We start from the raw sequence: 22,357 nt of genomic DNA on the forward strand, positions 1-22,357 counted from the left end.
CATCAACACCTCTCCCTCTCCGTCTCTCTCTCTCTTCATCCCAGGCGGTTTGCACCTGACTTCTTCCAGGGCTGCAGTGTGGAGGAGACCAAACTGCACTCCCTACAGCTCCACCCAATGTTCACCAGTGGGTACATCAGAGCTAGAGGTGGATGACAACGTAGTTTCTTTTCTCTTTGCAGTGCACTAAACTCAATCACGCTTTCTTTCTTTCCTTCTTTCTTTATTTTTTCTTCTCTCATCTCATCTCTTCGCTCTCTGTCTCTGTCTCTCTCCCTCTCTCTCTCTCCCTCTCCTGGCTCCAGGAAGCAAGTCGATGCAGTGCCCGGACGAGCCGTCCTGTGTGTTCTGCTTCTTCTCGCTGCCCACCGCCGGCTACCTCTACAGCCTGAGAGGCGGAGTGGAACTGCTATCCGCCTATCAGTACCCAGAGAAGGTCCTGCGGGCGGTGCTCACAGACCACCTGCTGCACGTCATCACAAAGTGGGTGTCTTGTTGTCTTACGTTGTCCCGCTCCCATATCTCACACTTTGGGTATGAAGATGCATACATGGGTATTATGAGGTGCGCCTCTTGATATCTTGTTGGTTTATGGTAGAAATGCCGCAGGGTCTCTATGGGTTTACTAAAGAACACAACTCACATGAACATATGTGCGCTGAATGCAATGGCACATATTTGAAACCTTCCAGTGTGGATAATCGTTAAATTTAAAATGATGAAACGTACATGAAGTGTTACTCCCCAAGGAGGCCTCAATTGTTCCCTCTGTGTGTGTGTGTGTGTGTGTGTGTGTGTGTGTGTGTGTGTGTGTGTGTGTGTGTGTGTGTGTGTGTGTGTGTGTGTGTGTGTGTGTGTGTGTGTGTGTGTGTGTGTCTGTTTTTCTCTGTGTGTCAGGAGTGCTCTGCAGTGCTTCTCTGTGCGCTGTGCAGCAGTAGCAGCCCGAGTGGAAGACCCCTACATAGACACCACCATGAGGGTAGGAGCCCTACCCCCTTACTATTACCCCATCCTCAAATAACCATTATGCCGTTGTTTAATAGAAAAATAAGATTCCCTAATTGAAGGCAGTTGAATTGAAATGAAAAGGTGCTAGCTAAATGGTGGTTTCCCCAAATACACATTATTTGTTTGTTTGTTATATTATTTAGCTTCCACTCTATCCTGCTACACATTCAGAATGGGTTTATGTGTATGTGCAACTTTAAATCAAAGGGCTTACTTCATAGTCATATTCACACACCCTGTCCGCTGTGTGTGTGTGTGTGTGTGTGTGTGTGTGTGTGTGTGTGTGTGTGTGTGTGTGTGTGTGTGTGTGTGTGTGTGTGTGTGTGTGTGTGTGTGTGTGTGTGTGTGTGTGTGTGTGTGGGTCCTCCAGGCCTGCCCCCCGGTCAGCCTGAAGGTGTGCGCCCTGCGGATGCAGCTCTTCATCGGCCTGCGCTCCATGTGTGTGCTGGGCCGCCACGTCATGCTGCTCTCCGCTGCCGACGCCGAGCCGCCAGAGGAGGCCGACCGTGCCACACACTCGCGTAGCTTCATGTAAGCCCCCCCCCCCCCGTCAGCCGCAAGCAGACGGGCCTCTGGTTTCTTTGTTTGTATTAAGGCCCCTAGTGGGGGATCAGATGGCTGCTGCTCATGGGTTTCTGAGTACCACAAATACTGGCCTTAGGTGTGGGTGGGTGGGTGGGTGGGTGGGTTTTACGTGTGTGTGTGTGTGTGTGTGTGTGTGTGTGTGTGTGTGTGTGTGTGTGTGTGTGTGTGTGTGTGTGTGTGTGTGTCTTTGTCTTTGTGCCCAAGAGCGGGCGATACTGCTCACTAGCATGTTGGGATGTGGTGACGGAGTGTGCGTTCATCATGACTGTTGTTATTGTAGTGAGTTTAGAGAGCGCTCAATGCTGACCGATATTTTCCTGGCGGTGGGGATTGATCCCGCGACCACGCCAGCTCTGGAGAGTCTCCTGTCCCGGCCCTTTCTGTAAGAGCCCAAAACCCCTCGGTATTCCTCGGCCACTTTCAGACCAAGCCGCCACACCGCCACACACCATGGCACCAGCCCCAAGGAGGGATCATCTGTTTGTAGGAACTTTAATTGTACTGATGTATAAATCAATCATTGATTTAGAATGGATGCGAAGTAACGGTAAAGTGATAATAGCTGTTATGTTAAATGGGACTTAAGGTTGTATAATGTAAGTCATACTATGTCAGCCTACCCACACCTTTTTCTCTCAACAAAACACTTTTGTTTTGTAGTTCTTGCCACAGTTGTAATGTTAGCAAAACATTACTCTGATGGAAATTATTATGAATGAATGAATATTAATTCTATATGCTTATTTTTTTTCACATGAGATTATCAATTTGATTTCAATACATACATGTACATTATCATTCTATTATGTGGCTTGGTCTAAGAGTGAAACCCTTCCTGGTTTGGTTCCCAAGCTCAGCTGATCCTAACTGGCCTAACTCCCTCACAGTGAATGTGTGTTTGTGTGTGTGTGTGTGCGTAGCTGTAGGTGTGCTTACCAACTAATCATAGCTCTCTAAACAAAGAGGCATACCAACAGAGACATACACAACACAACACATGACATGACCGCGACACTAGCAAAGACACTAGTGTTCACAAATGTGAATGCCACAGTATGCCATTCATTCTAGCAAGCAGTTAAATGAGAACATCATTAGAATACACACAAACACAAGAACAGACTCAAACAAATGTTCTTTTTTTTATCACTTATCTTGTAAACCAAATAAGCAGCAGTCTTGCTGTCAGATATATCTTATGCATTTTTTATGCATTAACTGTACTTATACACAAATTATTATTCAATTTATTTAATAGCACCAATTGCCAAGTGTTAACTGTTTTATTGGCTGTGATGACGGCATTCAGTCAGACTCCAATAACGGTTAAGAACTGTGTTAATCAGTAATTAATGTAATTAATGTATTGGGCACGTTTCTACACCGGCTACAGACGCATTTGCTATGTCAGAAGAAGCTTTTAAGAGAGCTAAATTTTAGCCTTTTATTATTGTGTCGTTACTCGTTAGTCATGCATAAATCTTTTTTTAAATCATCACATGACTCATGTATGATCTCATGCCTTATCAAGCAATCCGATCAGATCTTAAGGTATGGACCACCAATCAGATCTTTAGGTTCGGACAACCAATATTGTGCAGTGTACTCCAAAAAAATTTCATGGTAAAAATCATAGTGTCACATCATAGTGATCTCTTTGGATAGCTATGTGTCGGTGTCCAAAAAAGGTCCAGTTCGTTGACAGTGTATGACTTTTCACACTAGGAGCAAGAAGTGGGTTGGTTCCCGTCCCAAAGCGCCTAGTATGACCGGGCATGGATGGAATCTCTACGTGGTCAACACAGTCTCCCCTATCACACTCTACCACGAGATGGTAAAGCACAAATACGGGCACTTTGTTTCACAGTAAATATATAAGTAGTACATGGACACAGCAGCTAGTTGCCATTTTAGAGGATTTCTTCATTAGTTATTCCAAACGATTTTCATTTTGTGCAAGTAGAATGTAAAAATGTAGTTTAGTGGCGCATCAGTTTTGGCTAGAAGCCTTTTTGCTGCTGGAATCCTGCCTACTTAAGTTATTTTTGTGTGTGTGTGTGTGTGTGTGTGTGTGTGTGTGTGTGTGTGTGTGTGTGTGTGTGTGTGTGTGTGTGTGTGTGTGTGTGTGTGTGTGTGTGTGTGTGTGTGTGTGTGTGTGTGTGTGTGTGTGTGCGTGCGTGCGTGTGCATGTGCATGTGTTGGACATGCATGTTAGGTGGAGTACAGCTGCCGTTACGCAGAAACCCACCCCTTGGGTGAGAGCTGTCGCCACCTCCTCAGTGAGGCACACCTTATCCTCCGCGCCTCATTGGTCCAGCCCCTGCCACCTGCCAAGGGAGACCCCAGGGAGCTGCCGCAGGTGCCCACAGACGGAGAGGAAGCCCAGAGGCAGACAGGTGGCACCACGGACGTATGCGCAGACAGTGAGGCAGAGAGACAAGTGATGGAGACAGCCTTCAGAGAAAACTGTGCCCAGCTTGGAGACTGTTTCAGCAGGTACTCTGAAACCAACAAACAGCTGCACTGCCAGAAGCACACATAGCTGCATTACATCTTGGTTAGCTTTCATTCAAAACAAACTTTCCACTTAGTGTTAGAAATAAACTGAGGCAAAAGCCTTCTTAAGCTTCTAAAGCTCTGCTCTTCCCTCCTCTCGTCTAGGGGCAACCAAAAGGACTGTCATCTGGCACTCCCGTACTATAGGATGTCTGGCTTGTCAATCACAGACGTCATGTCCAGGAACCGCCCCCTGTCCATTAGTCCATGCACCTTCGGTCCCGGCTTCCTCTTTTACCTGAAACATTTCCTATTGGAGGAAGTGGACCAGATCTTAAGCCAGGTACAAATACAAACACACACACATGAATGCACACACGCACGCACAAACACAGGCCTCTCTTATCCCTTCTAAAAGGCACAAAATGGGTGTCCTCAGTAGGAGTCGTCTCTAAACGCACCTAATCGAGCTGTGTGACGGCTGATGGGGGAGCCCCGTGCACTGTGACAGAGTCATGTCTTTCCCCAAAAAAGGGTTACCTGGGTTAAAAAAAAAAAAAAAAAAAAAAAAACGGAGGGAAAAAACAAGTATCTTTCAAAAGTAAGTGGAGCACATGTGACAAACCCCTAGAGCGACTAGATTCTCAGCTTTAAGTCTATCGTACACATTGTCTCGTAAATCAAACACAATTCCAACCCAAAACAAACTAATAAGCAAGGGTTACAACCAGGTTCATGTATTCAATACCGAGCACGTGCACAGCAATATCAATCATTTCACGTCATATCCTCACAAATATTAAATTAAGACAAAAGCGAGACTAACTTATTCCATCAGCCCAAGCTAAACTCGCTGAACTTGAGGCCAAAAACCATCAAGTACCAACTTCACGTTTTCTAGTTTGTAATCTAACTTTCATCAAAGTTGTGTTTGATGGCATAAAACCAGCATAAATGGACAACCCAGTGTCCTAGCACCATTTTCAATCCTAACAGTGTGTCTGTTAACCCTACTTTTCCATTGGTTTTATTGTTTTTATATGGATACTCTGCCTAAATCTACCTCTACTCAAAACCTATCCATTGGCTCTATTTGCTCTATTTTAACTTTATCTGCCTCCAGTCCAAGGTACTCATCAGATGTTGCCATCTGATAATAAACATTATTATTTCTCAGGTTTTCATGCCTTGAACCACTGTGTTCACATGTGTTTATTTTTTTGTTTGGGAAGTTTTAAAATTGTTGAAAGGGTATGACTACAAAGTAAAGAATACAGTACAATTAAAGTATGCTCACAGTTTTCTTTAATTACGTAGTGTAGTAGAATGACAAATGCATCAATAAACAGAAAGCAAGCATTCTTATTTTCTTATTTTTCTTATTTTCTCAAATTTATCTTCCAAGGCAAGACTTCAGCTATTGCACAGTAATCATCATATGGTCTGTTGACATCTCAAGAAAATAGAAATATCGAAAAAAGTAGAAAATGATGAAAGGGTGCTAGCTTACAGGGCCCAGAATTAGTTTCTTCTTTAACTCAAACATCACGTTGCATCTGCAGGAGGCCGCTGATGAGATCATCGACATCTTCAGCCAAACAGAACCCTCTCAGCTGGTGACCGTGTGTGCCAGTCCTGCCATGGCAGAGGTCAGCCCTGCCAAGGTGTTGAGGCGGCTGCAGCACCTGGAGCAGGCCACAGGGATGTCTGTTCCCCTGACGGTTACCATGGCCACCATGTCCCTGCGCTTGGATGACCTGCGGCACTACACAGAGCTGATGGAAAAACATGCCGAGGTACGAGTCAGAGGGATAAATACCTCAAGTTGAACACTACTACTGTACTTTTGAACAAATCATGCTAAGCCGAATGTACTGTTATTTTAGAGACAAGACCAATGTTTACAGATCAGGAAAGGTCCTTCAATGCTTTGACTTGACATAAGCCATAAAACAATAATTTGAACAAAGCTTTCGATTGGATTTCAAAAAAACACATTTCTAAAGGATAATAATAAATAATAATGGATTCTAATAAATGAAAACTATTGTGTGTGTGTGTGTGTGTGTGTATGTGTGTGTGTGCAGATGCTGTTAGTGTATGGATTTATTGAAGAGCCAAGGCTGTTGTTGCATGGTGGGAGTGGAGGCCAGGACACCCAGGTGCGGCCCACCCAGTTGGCCAACCAGCTCCGAAAGGACCAACCAGGACTGCTGGCAGCCGCCATGGTCGCCCTGCATGAGAACAACAAGGTCCAACTGGAGCAGGCTGACCAAGTCTTCAAGGTGTGTGCGTGTGCGTGGGTGCGTGCGTGTGATCATAAAATGTGCACTTTATTCCCTCATCAGAGGAATCCTACAATGCTTACTTTACATCCCCTGAGATGGTGCTGTTACCAACAATACAGTACATTGGGTCATGGGTCATTGGGACACTTATTGTGGCGGTTGATTTTTATAGACTCACAACACAACATGTCGTAGAGTAGTCAAAGTAGTAGAAAGTAACACATAATTGTTGTGTAACCTTCTAAGCCCCATGCTGCCCTGCTCTTTAGGAGCTGGGCTGTGAGCACAGCCTGCTGGTAGACTTCTGGGAGGCGGTGCTTGTGGCCTCAACCCAGGAAGCCATCATCCAGGAGCTCCTCTTCCGATTGGCCGTCGTCTACATTGACCGTCTCACGCAAACCAGTGGCATGGCTGCCCCAAGCAAGTTACTGAAGAGCACAGAGGACCTGGTACGGAACAGTCAGGCCCACTGTGCAGATCGGAAAGCTGACAACCATTTTAAATACTGCGACCTCTTTGCGCTATGTTATTAATTATTAATCATGTTATATGCATAAATGAAGATTGGATAGACTCTCATTTAATTTGATGTGTGCATGTGTTTCAGATCAACTCCTGCTCCCATTATGGTATGCTGTACCCCTGGCTCCGGATTCTGACTCCAGCTAGCAATACCGGCTCCCAACAGCAGGAGGCACTACAGAAACTCCAGGCAAGGCTCAGAATTAAAGTATTCTTAGTATCTTAGGAAGTGTGTGTGTGTGTGTGTGTGTGTGTGTGTGTGTGTGTGTGTGTTCGGTGGGGGGGGGAATTTAAATTTCAATTTAAGCCCAGGGCCCCGTTTCGATGGATCCATTTTATGCATCTCACGATGCATCGTTAATTTTAGGGGAGCGTTTCCCGACACTCATCTTAACATGAACGCGCGTGCTCTGCTCTTACGACGTCGTAGGATTGTAGCTGTCTACTGACACGGTGCTGAAATGGGCTCCGTATGAGGGGGAGACTCAGGAATGTTGTTGGATTAAACTATATTTTGTGGCAGCAAAAAAATATCTCCCCATCAAGGCCAACAGCAGAGTAGCCTAGAGATGAATGCTACAAATGAATAAAGATGAATGCTACAAATATTAAAACACAATTGATTAGGTCTAGGCCGACATATGCTATATCAGTCCTAATCCCGAATGCACCGTGCGTACATTGTTTCACGGCATTTTCTCCCCTGAAATAATTCCATATTACAAAAATAAAAAATAGCATGTGTCTGTGTGACAACTATAGCATTTATTTAAATGTGCTGATTTCTGAAACATGCTTTGCTCTGCAAAGAGGGCAGACTTTCTCTGATTCCGCAGAAGGTTTCATTCATTCATTCAGTGATTGGCGCGCCGCGCACTCTCTAGAAACTTTGGTGTCAACGTTAAAAATGCAACGTTCCATTCATTCATTATCATTCAAACGCAGAGGCATTGACACGGCTATTGCTGTTGCTGGTCTAGATCGATTCCTGCCCATATTGTTGGGCAGGGGTATGATGATGCGGGCAATGTAAGCGGGAAAGGCACGCATCGCAGCACAGTTTCCCGCAGCAGTCTATGTTCACTGCAGAAACCATGCTCTGAACATGGCGATTGTGCACTCCACTAAGGTTAGGGATGTTCGTAACTGTCTAGACACGGTCCAATAAATAGTGAACTTTATCACAGCCTCACCGACATGCCTACAGTGCTTTATGGGAAACAATCGCAACAAAAGACGCTTGCAGAAATTATCCGACACCCGCTGGTCTCGGCATGATTCATGTAGGCTACAGTAGGCTATGTCTTCTGTCATTGATCAATATGAGCACCAGCTGGACATTCAGTGGTATTGGATGACGTGTTTTAATAAAACACATCCAATACACGGAATGTCCAGCTGGTGACTCCACTGAGGCTATAGTAATGATGCATCCTAGTGCTCTACGAGTACCCCTGTAGCCGTCGTTAGCTACGACGGTTTTAACGACATCGTTAGGCTAACGATGCTCTGTCTGTCTGTGTCAATATGTTGAGGTACTCAATATTTTTTTATCTATACTGTTTGGGAGGGCATGGTTATTTGGATATATTTTGTATGTATATATGTATGGCTTTTAAATTGATACAGCATGTCAACTTCATCTACATCATTTGTTGGAGACATTTCTGTTGAGGACAAGCGATTGTGATTATATATATTGGACTGAAGTAAACGACCAAAGAATATACTTATTATATACGCAGACAGTTGCTGGTTGGACAGGTTTAACTCGAAGAGTGTAAGACTTCTGAGACTTCTCGGAAGGAGGGGAGAGGTAACAAGTTAAGCCACGCTAACTATGTCACCCCCCTTTAAAACTAATAAACGCAACACAGTTCTACTATAGATATCTGAGAAGCTTAATCCTCTCTCTGAGGCAGGCGTCAATACAAACTGATGCCAAGAAGGATCTCTTGACAATCACACAGCATGGTGTTCGTGTCCCCTCTTGCTCCAAAATTTTGATTTCCCCCCCCTCCCCCTCTCTAGTCCCTCCTATGCGGTCCCTCCATGCCCATCGGCGCTGTTCAGCCTCTTTTAGAGCGGCTGTCCCTTGGGGCCACCCTGTGGGGTCTCAGCCTGCACGTGCTCTGCGCCACCAGGAGGGGGCAGCATGGGAACTGCATAGAGAAACTGCTGGACCACTGTCCTCAGGCCATCATCCCCTACGCCAATCACCACCTACAGGAGACACACATGGTCTGTGGCATGCACACACAGCAGGCACTTGCATGCATACACAAGAAAGTAATGCCCCTTATCAAACAGCTCAAACTCTGCTAGTGCTTTTACTTTAATACATTTTGGATTTATTCTCTATTCAGGGTTTCCGTTTGACAACAATGTAGTTTGATGATTGAGTTGGCTAAAGATTTCAGATCTTTTCAAAACTGCTGGGGCCAGTTCAGGTCCAGAAATATCAATAATAAATAAGTAATATATTCTTTGACTAATTGATCAAGCAAAATGTTCTCCCCAGGCATTGTGGTGGCAGAAGCTCCTCCCTGAGCTCTGTAATAGGACCAGAGCTGAAACGGAGAACGGAATCCTATTGGCGGCCCTTAAAGGTCCACCTTAATTACTAAACAGTAGTACTTGTAATGATTAATGTAATTGTCAGCTGCTTTCTTCTGTCTCTCTATCATCTTTTTAAAGGTAGTTATTATGGATACTAATACAAATAGAATGTAGAGAATAGATGTATCAGAATATGTGGCCTGTACCCCAATCTGCTTGTGTTGTTGTTTCTAATTTGAAATGTCTTCATACCCCCAGAAACGCTTTTAGTTGTTGCTACAGAGATGAGTCCAGTTGAGTTCCTGGAGCTGATGCCTGACGATGGAACAGCACTCTACTTTTTGCCCCACCTTTTGGCATGCAGTCAAAGGCAGCTACTTGCCTAAAAGAAGCATACGCACGCACGCTCACATATGCACACTGCGAATGGAGTTACTCAGTTACTTAACAGGAATACAAAAGCATGTTCCAGTAATGATTAACTGCATTCCAACAGACATGGAACCCAACCATATCTATTCATTCCAGGTGGCTGGACAGATATCTTGGTTTGATTTGCTTTTTTCCGTGATCATATCACAACCCAAGGATTCCTTCATTCATCAGATAATGAAGGATATGTATGATAACTGCTGCAATGTGAATTGACTAAGTCATGTTATATGCTCTCATATTTTGTTTATTTTTAATGCTCTTGAAATAGCAACATTTTAAATAGTTTTATTTGTGAATTGGTAATTTTATGTGAGATTTTCTTTACAATTTTGCTGATGTGCAATGATTACTAGAATAGACAATTAACGTATTTATACCTGAATGCAAATGTGATTATTTATATATATATATATATATATATATATATATATATATATATATATATATATATATATTGTTTTATTCATATTTCTTCTGAGAATTAAAACAATTTTTAATACACATGAAGTATGTCTACCATATTTGTCTTATTATGGATATTATGGGTGCTTAGTAAAAAGGGGTTGGGTTATTAAGCCAAGATGAATAGGATTCTTAATTTTAATCAAGTGTATTTGTATTTGGGTTCAATACTTTGGGAAATAGTTTTGTAATTGCGTAGTGTGTGGACGGTATGCCTTAATATGGGTTATATATAAACTCAATAATAGTCTGACTCTTCCTGATGTAGGAATTGTAGGCATATCGTTCTTCCTTGATGTAAATGCTGTAATAGGATAGATGTCATTCTTCTCTTAAGTTAGTTATTGAGAATATGGTCAGTGAGAATGGGCTACATAATTAACGAATTAGACACCAGGGCATCAACCAGCACGAACAATCAACCAGCATTTGAGCTGTCCTCAAAGGTACTAAACGCATCAATGGATGAACTGCATTCCAATGTCCACACGAAGACAATGCACAATGCAATTTAAAACTGTAAGCAAGAACCCAACCTACTCAATTACTTCCACGTAGCTGGGCACATGTGGTTGGTTTTTTTGGAAGTTCATTTTTTTTAAATTGTTTTTTCTGTCCAGTACTTCAACCAACACACACAATCAACCAGCTCAGCTGTAATCAATCACATGCTTGCTGTGTGCAGACTTTTTTGTTTGTTTAGAGAAATATCGATTGTAGGTGACGTTACCTAATTCTTCTTTGGCGAAGAACACACAACATATAACACATTGAGGTGAAGATAAGGATATTAACGAGAGGGTGAAACGCAATGCATGTTAAAGGGGACCCACATACATGCATCTACATATATGAAGCGGCTGCTGCTGTGAGCGCAAGATCAGAGATAACGAGCTGCTAATGCTCAAATAAGCGCATGAGAAAGGGAGTAAGCTAGAAAAGCTGCCTGAATCGGACATCAGGAAGAGAGCTAAGTAGCGGTAGTAGTGGTAGAAGAGGATGAAGATGCTGGAGAAGAGGCCGGCCTCACTAGGGACCACGGAGCACATCGAGATGGAGCTGTTCGCCTCCGAAGAGTCTCGCGCCGTGGTCTCCGTCCAGGATACCGAGGAGGACTACTGCAGCTACTATGTAAGTGTATGTGTTGTTGTTTAAATAGCTCTAGTTTTTTTAGTGCTCCGATTTGCAGTTTCATATGCTCAGTGTGAGGGCCTAAGAACAGTAACCAACACTGTTGCTGAGATAGCTTTTTACAATGGTTGCAGTTGAAATAGACGTTCATAAACTAAATTAACCTAAAATACATTATTCTAGTCAGACAAATGTTGCAAAACGACCATCATTTGTCTTCCTTATTTCAACATAGAGGCACTTAGAGCATCCTCTGGTGTCCGTTACTGAGGAGGAGTACCCAGAGGCCCAGGTTCAGACCCCACCTGAACAGCAATTCAAGCTGAAGAGAGTGCTTTCTGTCGGGACAAAGGATGACTGCCCCCTGGTTCCAGACTTAAAGGAGGACATGGAGATTGAACTTGAGGTCAGTGAAATGCAAATTATGTCAATGTTAAACACCTCTTGATAACCTGGCTAGGTTCAGATATGCAGGATTGTAGTCTGAGCCCTCAAACAGGAACAGTCATTCGACTAACCAAATTACTGACTAATCCGACCGGCTAAACGTAAGACTCATTATATATTAAACATTTTGTTGAGTCTTGTATGTCAGCCACTGAACTTCCTTCAAAGACTTCCGCTAAACGAAAACTAAATCCCTTATGCAGTTTGACAGCTCTTACTGTCCATTGTTCATTGTGATATTGAGTTCCTCATTTCTCCAGTTACCTTTTGTTTACCAGGCATCAGGCATCCCTTCCTTCAAAACACTAGTAGGTTTCCCTTCTTGATGATTCTTCTATACTATGAGTTAAGGTTTATCAAGGTAGTCTGAAGTCTACCCTTGTACAAACGGCCCACCAGCCAAGCAATGATCCAATCAATATCCCACGTTTCTCTAATCCGCTTTTTTTTAATCAAAGTGTGTGTGTGTGTGTGTGTGTGTGTGTGTGTGTGTGTGTGTGTGTGTGTGTGTGTGTGTGTGTGTGTGTGTGTGTGTGTGTGTGTGTTGCCTCAACTTCACATTAGTTGTGATGTGAATATGCACCATTTTCCATTAAGAACTGTGCCGATGAAAAGGACTGATGGATTCAACCTCAAAGCCTATGAAGATGAGCTTATGGTCAGTCCTTTCACCGCAATTTCCCTATGTATTTATAGGATACACGATTTGTATAGGGACCAATGATGCTCTGAAGCAACAGACTGAAGTATTAAAACAACTATTACTGAACTGTGGAACAAAGGCAGCTCTTTGAATGCTGACATGTTTATCTGTTGGAAGAGGACTTTATTGAGATTGCACTGAATATAGCTGCATAGTAAGCTCCCAAGTCAGGAGTAAAACTGTTTATCTCTAACTTAATTTATTTTCTAAGTCACTCTGGTCCTTCTGCTAAGGACAAGAGGAATCACAACAATCATCCAGGGTCCATTCCGGGGTCCATTGTGTCTGAGGCTTCCTCAATTCCTGATCCGCATTACAAAAATAGTTCCAACCCTTTTTAAATGTATCAAATTGATCCTTTCCTCATCAGGTACAGTCTGTTCCGAAAAGAAAACCATATTTTTTACACACAAAATTTATGTCAGGTCTTTTGCAGGATTTCTTTTTTTTTTATAAATGATTTGTTTTTAACTGAAACTTGGCTAGACCAAGTTAACAGTGCAGCTGTTCTTATAGAATATAGTCAACCAACCTTCTGAGCAAATGGCAAACATCCCAGCTGCTTTCTGGTTTTAAGTTAATAATATAATGATTAGCGCACTGCAAAGCTCTCTCAAAATGGATATTATTACACTTTGCGGATACCTAGAAGTCACAGAACTTCTGAGAACTAGTCTCCCCCCCCCCCCCCCATCTCTGTGTGCACAGAGATAGTACTCTCGAAGAAAAGAGAATGGTAAGAATGGTCAGAGAGAGCAAACATCAGTCACCACAACCTCAGAAATGTTCCAAGTTACCTTAGAATAAGCCCCATGGCATTTGTGGGCTCAGACACATGCTGAGTCAGTCCATAGTTATCAATATCACAGTGTCAAGAGTTATTTGGTCCCTCTGTCCAGGGGATTGTCAATATTAATGTTGAAATCAACAACAATTACTACACAGTTAAGGTTAATATAGATTATAGACAACAGTCCAGCAAAGTCAACACAAAAGGTTGCATAGTATTTAGGTGGCCTGTAGCTATAAAGAGGCATAGCGCAACAGGAAAATTTAAACTGAAGAGCCACATATTCAAAATAACTTAAATGTCCATAAAATAACTGCTTGCATTGGGGGAATCATTTCTCCAAATGGCAACAGTATCGGCTTACAGCTTACCGGCATTTCCTGGAGTGGATACTGCAAGGCAAGAGACTTGGGAGAGGATATGCTGAGCTACTGTAATTAGCAAATGTTTTTTTATGCTGTACAGCAGTGGTCATCAACCTTTTTAAGCCCAAGATCACTGACCTCAGCCTTGGTGAAAGGCAAGATCTACCTATTGAAGCCTTGAGAGAAAAAACACAGCCCAGATTTTACTTCCAACTTGAGGCCTTTTATTTGGCTAATTGTATTTGAATTACATTGGCAACTCTAAGTTGCATTATATAATTTCATTCCAACACAAAAAATAAAGGCATGTGGGCTATTTTCCATTTGTATGAGGAAATTGTTTTGTTCATAGTAACCAACAAATCAACATAGATAATAATAATACATTTTACTTGCAGTTAGCAGATCATATGAAGTGCCATTGTTAACTGTTATGCTCAGTTCTGATTATATTATTATATATATATTACTGTGGAAAGTAACTATTGCAATACTTTCAAGTACATTTTTAAATGCTGAAATGTGTCTAATTTGGACAGCCCTCTTAAACGGAACTCAAAATACATGTGCATGTTTATGTTCATGCTCATGTTCATGCACGCAAGCATGGAATGCATGGAAGCATGCAACGTTGAAAGATCAGATGTTTGAAATACTTGTGTGTCCGACTCTGCGTGCTTTCGAATGTGTAAACAACACCCGCCCAACTCTACCTCAGATTGGCTTACCGTGAAATGTTACTCTACCTAGTCTCGTTCCCTATAAGCAAGTGAAGAACAGTAGCGAGAGAGAGCGATAGAGAGAGTGATAGAGAGAGAGCGTAGTAACGCTGATAAATACGCCATTATTCCCATCACTGATTAAGAGAGAGAGGGCGAGAAGCGCTTGCAAAACTGAACATTAATCAGGCATATTTTATTATATGTATGTATATGTGTGTAGTTCTCTATTATTTTTAGGGAGCTACAGGAAGTGTCTCAAAGATCGATGCCTACTTTGCATCTTTGTGATTTATACCACATAAATTGTAGTTTTAAAAAAACATGGAAAAAAGGTAATCTGACAAATTACCCCACAAGTTTGTCATGGTGAACATTTTATTTATAAAATACAGGAGTCCAAGGTAAGGTGGTAAAAACAATGTAAGTTTTTATTCACAAAGGAAAATGATCCAATATATCAACATTACAAAGATAAGATTAAAAACAAATGCTATAAAAGATAAGTTAAAAAAATAAATAAAATATGTACAATGTACCTATCCTATCCTATGGCTATCACAGCCTAAAAACAGCAACGCCACCTTCAACAGACCCAGGCTCTGTTTGCTGCGGGAGGTGCGTTAGAAGCACTGGCCTGTTCGTCATCTGGGAACGGGCCCACAGCAAAGACGGACGGAACAGCAGTTTGTTTTAGAGAGTGCCTCGTCATGCCGAAAAGATTTCTATCATAATCCTCCAGTTTGAAATGGAGACTGCGTATCGTTTTACCTTTATCATTTCAATACCGGTGTCTTCTCCAATCGGGGGGTTGTTTATCGCCCGCAGCCATTGTTTGCAACGCTCACTGTCTCTCACTGGCAAAACGTGAAAACTTACTTTCTGTCCCTTCCTAGACTTTTCGGTGCAACCGGGTACCAAACAACTATTGGGCATTTTTGCGTTTGAAAAAACGAGAGCAGAAGTCTAAACTAGTCAACGTATCACGGGGATATGTTTACACAAAGTGTGCATGCGGCCGCGACCACTCAGGCGGCCGGGGCAGCGAGCGCAATACATTGTGGTAGTTGGAGGATGAGCCAGAGAGACCATAAAAACACTCTTTCTGCATTTTCTCAGGCTAGGATGAACTGATTTCAATTTTTTTTGCACATTTATATTACAGAATTATTTACTTCATAAAACCTTCATATGTCCACCGGTGAACTAATTCTTTAATGGAAAATGGTGCATATTCACTTCACAACTAATGTGAAGTTGATGCAATTTTCACACACACACACACACACACACACACACACACACACACACACACACACACACTCAGAAATATCAGTATTGGTGTATGTATGCGATATGAAAAGTTGACAAATGGTTTCGATGTATAAATGTAATAACCCCTTTATAAATCCTCATGTAGTGGTTGAACCTTTAAATGAGCATCCACGTAAACCCTCTCGACACAAACTGTTTTAAATCATGTTCTGTGTGAAGGTTAAAAGCTCCTCCCAATACAGTTAATTGGTTCCTTTTGCTCATGTTTTTGTGATGCTGTGGTGGCCCAAAGCATTGCTGGAGGGTGACCCAAAAAGATGCAAACTTTTCGCCGGACAAGCTGGAGGGACCAATGGTGTGAAGGACGTGGTTTGCATGAATTCTAGTCGCGAACAATGCAAATTCGCCTCAACCACGTGTTGCTCAAGTTTATCAATATTTTAACTTTGGCGCGAATTCCACACACCCGAGAATTCCACATGATGCTGAATAACTTTGGGAGAGCAACATTGCTACATCTACCCCTACAATGGATATAAATGTGGGGTAGATTTGTCTCAATATTATTTGTGTGAAAGATTGACAATCTGTGCACACAGATATCACAGATATCTAATATCTGTATTTATGTGTAAAAAAAATGTTTTTTCCTTTTTAACACAATTTTTTACATCTCTGCGTTTATCTCATGCCCCGCCTGAAGTTTTCTTATCCGTTGCTAGAGTAGAAGTGTGATCAGAAGTCTGCTCAACCCATGGTAAGTTCATAACCTATCAAGGGCAAGAAGTATTGCCTCATCGGTTATGTCATCTTCTGCTCCTACAACCCTCGATAGCCAAAAGGCCTGACCGTCTTATTGTCATATGTTAATATATCATGTATTTGATATTACAATATTCTAAGTCACAATATAGACTATTTGCATACGCATGTTTACACAGCGGTTTCCCGCCGTGGCTTCTCTCAACCAAGTGACCCGAGTCAAATGGAGGAGAGTGGACCAGCAGAGGACTGGAGTGGTAGTTAAAGACGTCATCTGTCTACCCAGAGGACACCTCCTGGCCCGTCCAGACCGGTTAGTGAACTGCTTTGGCTGCGTTTCTCAGAGGAAAAGGTACCACAAAGAAAGGACAAATTGTAAAGGACACTACCATTTGTTAAGCATTTTAATGTCATTTAACTTTTTAGAAATTCAAGTTACTTTTTTGTTTAACCAGGCATATCATTTGATGGTCAGTTGATCAGTTGATGAACACGTGGGGTTCCATGTGAGCTATCGGTATTGGAGTAATTAATTAAAGCCAGATAAAAGTTGTGATAGATATATAATACACTCATTAGGATGCATTTTGGGGATTCTCAAGTCATTCCCGACATATCATTTTTAAAGAGAGAATTCCCTGTTTCTCATTCTTTCAAGGCGGGCACGGGGGACGACGGCTCCCCCTTCCCTCATAAATGAAGGAAACATCATTTCTATTAAGGCTTGATGAACGGTGCAATAGATACATCAGGGTTCTACCCAAACAATTCAGGCTCATATTGGCACCTTTCCAGCGCCACCATGTAACATTTCAAAACAGGCTCTTGTGGCACAGACAGTTAGTTGACTTTGATTTGTTTGTTTCAATTTCATATCTGAAAATATTAAATTGGCTAAAACCAAAAAAGCAAAACTACAATATCAATGTCAATTGTTGATTTATATTTGTTTATTTTGGTGTCAATAAGAACCGATAAGAGTACTGTTAAAGTACCAGATTGATAAGCAGAATCGATAAGAATAGTCCTAGTGTTAAAATCTTTGGTACCCATCTCTACTGGCTGGTTTTGAGAGCGACGATTAGTAGTGGACATCATCAGAACCATCATGTTAGCTTTTTGATGAGACAAACCCCTTCTTCAGACATGGGGCTCCACGGGGTAAAGAGAGGGCGGCGATGGCTGCCATGGGAATGACTGCGCGCATCGCTATCGACTTCGGCTGGTCCACCAGGGAGATGGAAAGTAGGCTGGTGAGCCACTTCCATGGACAATTAGGACAAAGGTTTTCTTTTGCGTACCTTCAGGTAAATCCCCAAAAAGTTTGACATTTCTAAATAATAAAAAAAAGAGTGGAAATTAGTGTGTGTGTGTGTGTGTGTGTGTGTGTGTGTGTGTGTGTGTGTGTGTGTGTGTGTGTGTGTGTGTGTGTGTGCGCTCTAGTCTGTGCAAGGATCACGGGCATTGTTTGTCCCTGACCCTCCTGTTGAAGGCTGGACCGGAGAGCAAGTTCTCAGAATCTGTGACCATGGCCCTCTATACATTCTCAGTCACCATGACTACACCCAGGTAAATACCAACCACAGCAGTTCGGTACATCCATTTGACCTAAATGTGCTTTATTATTTAGTTTGAATTGGATGTGAGGTATTCATTGATTATGGGTGAGGATGAATGTTTCACGTACATGTTTGTTTCTAATAGAGTGGTATATGGTCCTGTAGAAGCCACAAGAAGCCAAAGACGTAAACTTCTAGTTTTTAGAAGTGCGTTTTATTCGCAATGTTATTTGAAACCACCTACTACTACTACACTACCCACACCCCACAAACACGTCTTTGATTGGTGGAGCTCGCTGTTACCATGGAAACGTTTACCATCACCCCGGAAAGTCAAGTCGTCGATTACCGCTGCTACTGAACTTGATCGCTTACCACAGCAACCATGATTTCCCTTAGATCAATGGAAAGTTAGAGTTGTTGTAAGCAATGTAGCGGAAATTAGCTGTACATGTTGATATAGAATATATGATAAAAATAAAAGTAAAAATATATGATGGCACTAGCAGCGCCTTTTAGTAATTATGGTAGTATAGAAGTTAGGAATACATAATGTTGAATTAATACGTAACTGGAATACGAGACTTCACTGTATTAAAAACGAGTAATGTTATTACGCGGTGATTGCAGTCAGGAACGAAGGAACATGACGATGACAACCCTATACATTATATGAAATACTATACATACACACACAGAATATATGACACAACTTGTATTAACAATATAAACACTATAATAATGACAAAGGTTATAAGATGCAAGAAACACGCTAAACTATTGTGAAAAAGTTCGCAATTTCCTTTGCCTTTTCTTCCGTTTTCCTAATTATTTTTTTCTCAGAATCAAATGTATTATGGTAATGACTACCTTGATGAACGATTGGCTTGATTCCAGGCTTAAAACTCTTTATATAACGATTTTACGAAAAGGTCAATTGAGTTAAATTTACTTCCAGAACCAGAGCTGTAAAAAAAAAAAGGGGTGGTCACGCTCTATTGGGAGAGACCAAACCTTTTATATTTTCACCAGGCAGAATCTGACTGGCCAGAAAGATGGACACAGGCAGGGGCTAGAAAGGCGTTTCCTCTGGGGGTCTCCATGGAAAGATGTGATAAGACCCAGCAGGCGGGAGTGAACCTGCCTCCGGAACACAGCCACAAAATGGATGTAGGTTTATCCCCGGGGAGACGAGCCCCTTGTGATTGGGTATCGTATAGCCACTTCTGAATACATCTTGCTCTCACCCAGCTGGACTATGCCCTGAGGAAGTTCAGACGACACGCCGTGGATCCCAGCCTTCGTCTCCTGGTCAGCCCGAGCTGGAGGGAGCCACTCCAAAGTGCACTGAAGATGGTGGGCAGTCCGGGCTTCTGCTACAGAGCCACCCCAGTCATCTCTTTGTGTGACACGGAGCGAGAAGCTGGCAGACGCCAGCTCGACCTCAGAGAGTTCTTCAGGTTAGACCTGTTAACCCCAACAAATTGTAATCCAGTTGGTACTCCAAATGTGAGGGTGGGACTTTCAGAATCGCTTTTTTAAAATAGAACCTTCTTGAAAAATTAATCCTTATCCATTGCTATGAAGATCAGTGTTTCCCACAGACCAGGTAGCAATGTGTGGCGGATTTGTTGAGGGGGGGGGGCGTGATTACCGGCTGGCGGGGGGGGGTGGGTATTATCGATAATAGAAAATGCGGATTTTCTTTCTCGTGTGTCTCGTTTTTCGCCCGTGCCTAAAACCGCCACTGCTTATAATGCTAAAGCCCAGTTCAGACCAAAGATTCGCGACGCAACTGCTTGCGACTCCTTGCGACGAGACGGGCTGAGACGTTCTAAAAACGGGGCAGTTCACACCACTGCACCGGGCGGCGATTATTTTGGTTGAGAGTAGGCTAGAGTTGCTGTGTTTCGCCATTCTCCACTACTTCTGCATTGTAGTAATTCGCTGGAGCTACTATACTTCATTCATGTTAATTCATGCAGCCCTATGGAAAAAAAATGTTTCCACAATCCACACGCTATTTCTATGCAGTTTCACACGTATGAATAATCTTTGACATCATAATATTTAACATGCAAGTGTAGTGGTGCCTGGTTGATACGGGGTAAAATCAGCTTTGCGCCGGGTGTAAACTAGCAACGACACATGTCGGTGTAGAAAGTCAATTGCGCCGCAAGGGTCCTTCTTCTGTTTGCCGCAGATGGCTAATTTGCATACGCGCACAGGACTGTCGGAATGGGAGCATGTCGGACTGGCAGCATTACGGGGGCACGATTACTGGTGGAGTTACGTTCAAGTAAAAATAAATAAGAAAAGCGGAATCAATTTGTGGCACACGTGTTCAATCTGTGGCGCAGCGCCACACATTGGCCTATGTGTGGGAAACACTGAAGATGTACGACATTCAAATGTATCGAGTGATGTTGCGGTCCTTACAAACCAACAGTTGTCTTGGAAGATGATAGTCCCTCAATCTCGCTATCACTCCCCCATCCTCCATTTCATGTAGACTGGCCCTCTCGGAGCTCCAGCACAGTTCTGTCTTTGAGGGTCCCCCGGGGCGCCTATTCCTGACCTATGACCTCACAGCTCTTGAAGAGAGGAAATATTACAAAGCAGGCGTCCTGATTGGCTGGTCCCTGGCCCATGGCGGGCCTGGGCCTCAATGCATACACCCTGCATTTTACCAGGTTTTGTGTGTGTGGTGTGTTTGTGTGACATGATATAATTAGTTCTAGCTTTGTGCTGTCAAACATTATGCTAACATTAGTAAATTGTACTGATTTTATAGCTAATGTGTGGCCAGAATGCCTTTCTCGATGACTTTGACTGGAGAGACGTTACCAATCCTGAGGCACAAGTCCGCATGAAACAGGTATTTACCATCAACCTAATACATTTTTAGAGGCTAAAAATGTTTGAACAACACACTGTTTGTAACCTGCAATACAATATAACAATATACTGAATGGCATATTGGAGAGGGAGTACTACTCATGATTTATCAATGATTTCAGTACAGGCTTACCGGGTGAACTGAATTATCCTACACCCGCATGCATATCTTCAGAGTGTCCAAATCTACTGATTTGGTGTAATATTGTATGATTTTTGATTTTGCATGCATACGCTTATATTGAACGCCGTCCTGTTTTTCCTTTTTGCTTGTTTTTTCTCTAACCATTCACATGTCCTTGCTGTCGCACAATATTAAAGGATTTGGCCGCCTTGCTAAGACCCCAGGTTAATTTTTTACATTGTCAATGAGATGAAATCAGCCAGGATTTTTGTTCAACTCATCCACTCTCACAGAGAACGTGTGTAAAATTGGGCAGTTGGTGAGCCACTGACATCCATTCTATTCTAAACGAGTGTTAAGCAGCTCTCATAGCTGTATCATCGTTTTGTCCAAAGAAAAGTAGGTGCATACTACCGGACTAGGTTGTTTCTTCCAAAGTGCCCACAAGTTGTAATACAGTCTAGTGGGGATTATTGACCCACAACTATGTCTTCCGTGTTTGTTATTTTATGAATTGTCCCTTTTTTTAAACTTTATTTTTTCAGCATCAGAGTCCTACCAGTTTGGGGCTGTTATCTGACAGACCTTGTGACTGGGACAGAAGCTCTGGACTCTCAGAGAACGACTCTACTGACCATTCCATCATTTATGCCAGCCTGGTCAAACAATACATCTACCACAGGTATGCTATGTCTTAAATCCCTGTACAATTTAGATACCAGCAGAGATTTTTTTGGTCTAAATCTCAGTAAAAGGGTAATCTTATCTTCCCCATTAGTCTGTTTTACATCCATGATTATGATCAAACATGATCTCTTTACTCTGCAGGGTAGCAAGTATGGCCGCTCAGTTCATAGACGGTTTGGACAGCTGCGGTGGATTATGGGAAACGGTGTGTGCCAACTGGGAGGCATTTGCGCCAGTTATGACCGGCATGGGACAAAAGACATAAAACAAGGTAGACTAGTGCAGATTGCAGCTTAAGAAGTGGAGAAGGATTCAAAACATCACCAACAATGCAGTGATGGTGGAGATGTATGGAATAGTGAAAGGGTTAACCAGCTATTTTGATGTGTCACTGAAGTGGTAGCATTTTAAGTATGTATTCCCATGAGAAGAAGTGTGATAAAAGCATGGTCAACAGACTTTTAAAGGTCCCATGACATCACACTCACACCTGGTGGCATGTCATGGAACCTTTAAGAATGATGTTCCTGATGTCTAGGGGG

At 42.5% G+C, this 22,357-nt stretch overlaps 2 protein-coding genes across 3 annotated transcripts in view; both read left to right on the forward strand.

The window, feature by feature from the left end:
* hps3 (HPS3 biogenesis of lysosomal organelles complex 2 subunit 1) overlaps positions 1–10,151 on the forward strand; it is a 15,145-nt gene extending 4,994 nt beyond the window's left edge. Inside the window, exons 11-25 of one of the 2 annotated variants that reach the window (XM_084473444.1) lie at positions 45–127; positions 306–483; positions 898–979; positions 1,379–1,539; positions 1,874–1,975; positions 3,319–3,427; positions 3,809–4,089; positions 4,255–4,432; positions 5,652–5,885; positions 6,177–6,374; positions 6,647–6,826; positions 6,985–7,089; positions 8,931–9,140; positions 9,421–9,508; positions 9,717–10,151. In XM_084473444.1, coding sequence (XP_084329570.1) covers positions 45–127; positions 306–483; positions 898–979; positions 1,379–1,539; positions 1,874–1,975; positions 3,319–3,427; positions 3,809–4,089; positions 4,255–4,432; positions 5,652–5,885; positions 6,177–6,374; positions 6,647–6,826; positions 6,985–7,089; positions 8,931–9,140; positions 9,421–9,508; positions 9,717–9,844 — 2,317 coding nt within the window. In that variant the 3' untranslated portion in view covers positions 9,845–10,151. Of the gene's footprint in view, positions 1–44; positions 149–305; positions 484–897; positions 980–1,378; positions 1,540–1,873; positions 1,976–3,318; positions 3,428–3,808; positions 4,090–4,254; positions 4,433–5,651; positions 5,886–6,176; positions 6,375–6,646; positions 6,827–6,984; positions 7,090–8,930; positions 9,141–9,420; positions 9,509–9,716 lie in introns of both variants that reach the window. The other variant, XM_084473445.1, reaches the window with a different exon arrangement.
* Positions 10,152–11,354: 1,203 nt separating this feature from the next.
* Positions 11,355–22,080, forward strand: LOC311353642 (uncharacterized protein; the record flags this gene model as incomplete). The annotated part of the gene is made up of 11 exons (XM_084473544.1): positions 11,355–11,486; positions 11,722–11,892; positions 16,727–16,899; positions 17,692–17,854; positions 17,991–18,116; positions 19,139–19,276; positions 19,358–19,566; positions 20,619–20,799; positions 20,901–20,984; positions 21,674–21,810; positions 21,957–22,080. 11 exons carry the CDS (start codon positions 11,355–11,357, stop codon positions 22,078–22,080), a joined length of 1,638 nt encoding a protein of 545 aa, XP_084329670.1.
* Between the last annotated feature and the right edge of the window lie 277 nt (positions 22,081–22,357).

The sequence above is a fragment of the Micromesistius poutassou genome (assembly GCF_964030765.1).
Source record: "Micromesistius poutassou genome assembly, chromosome: 9".
In the NCBI taxonomy this organism is placed as follows: Eukaryota; Metazoa; Chordata; class Actinopteri; order Gadiformes; family Gadidae; genus Micromesistius; species Micromesistius poutassou.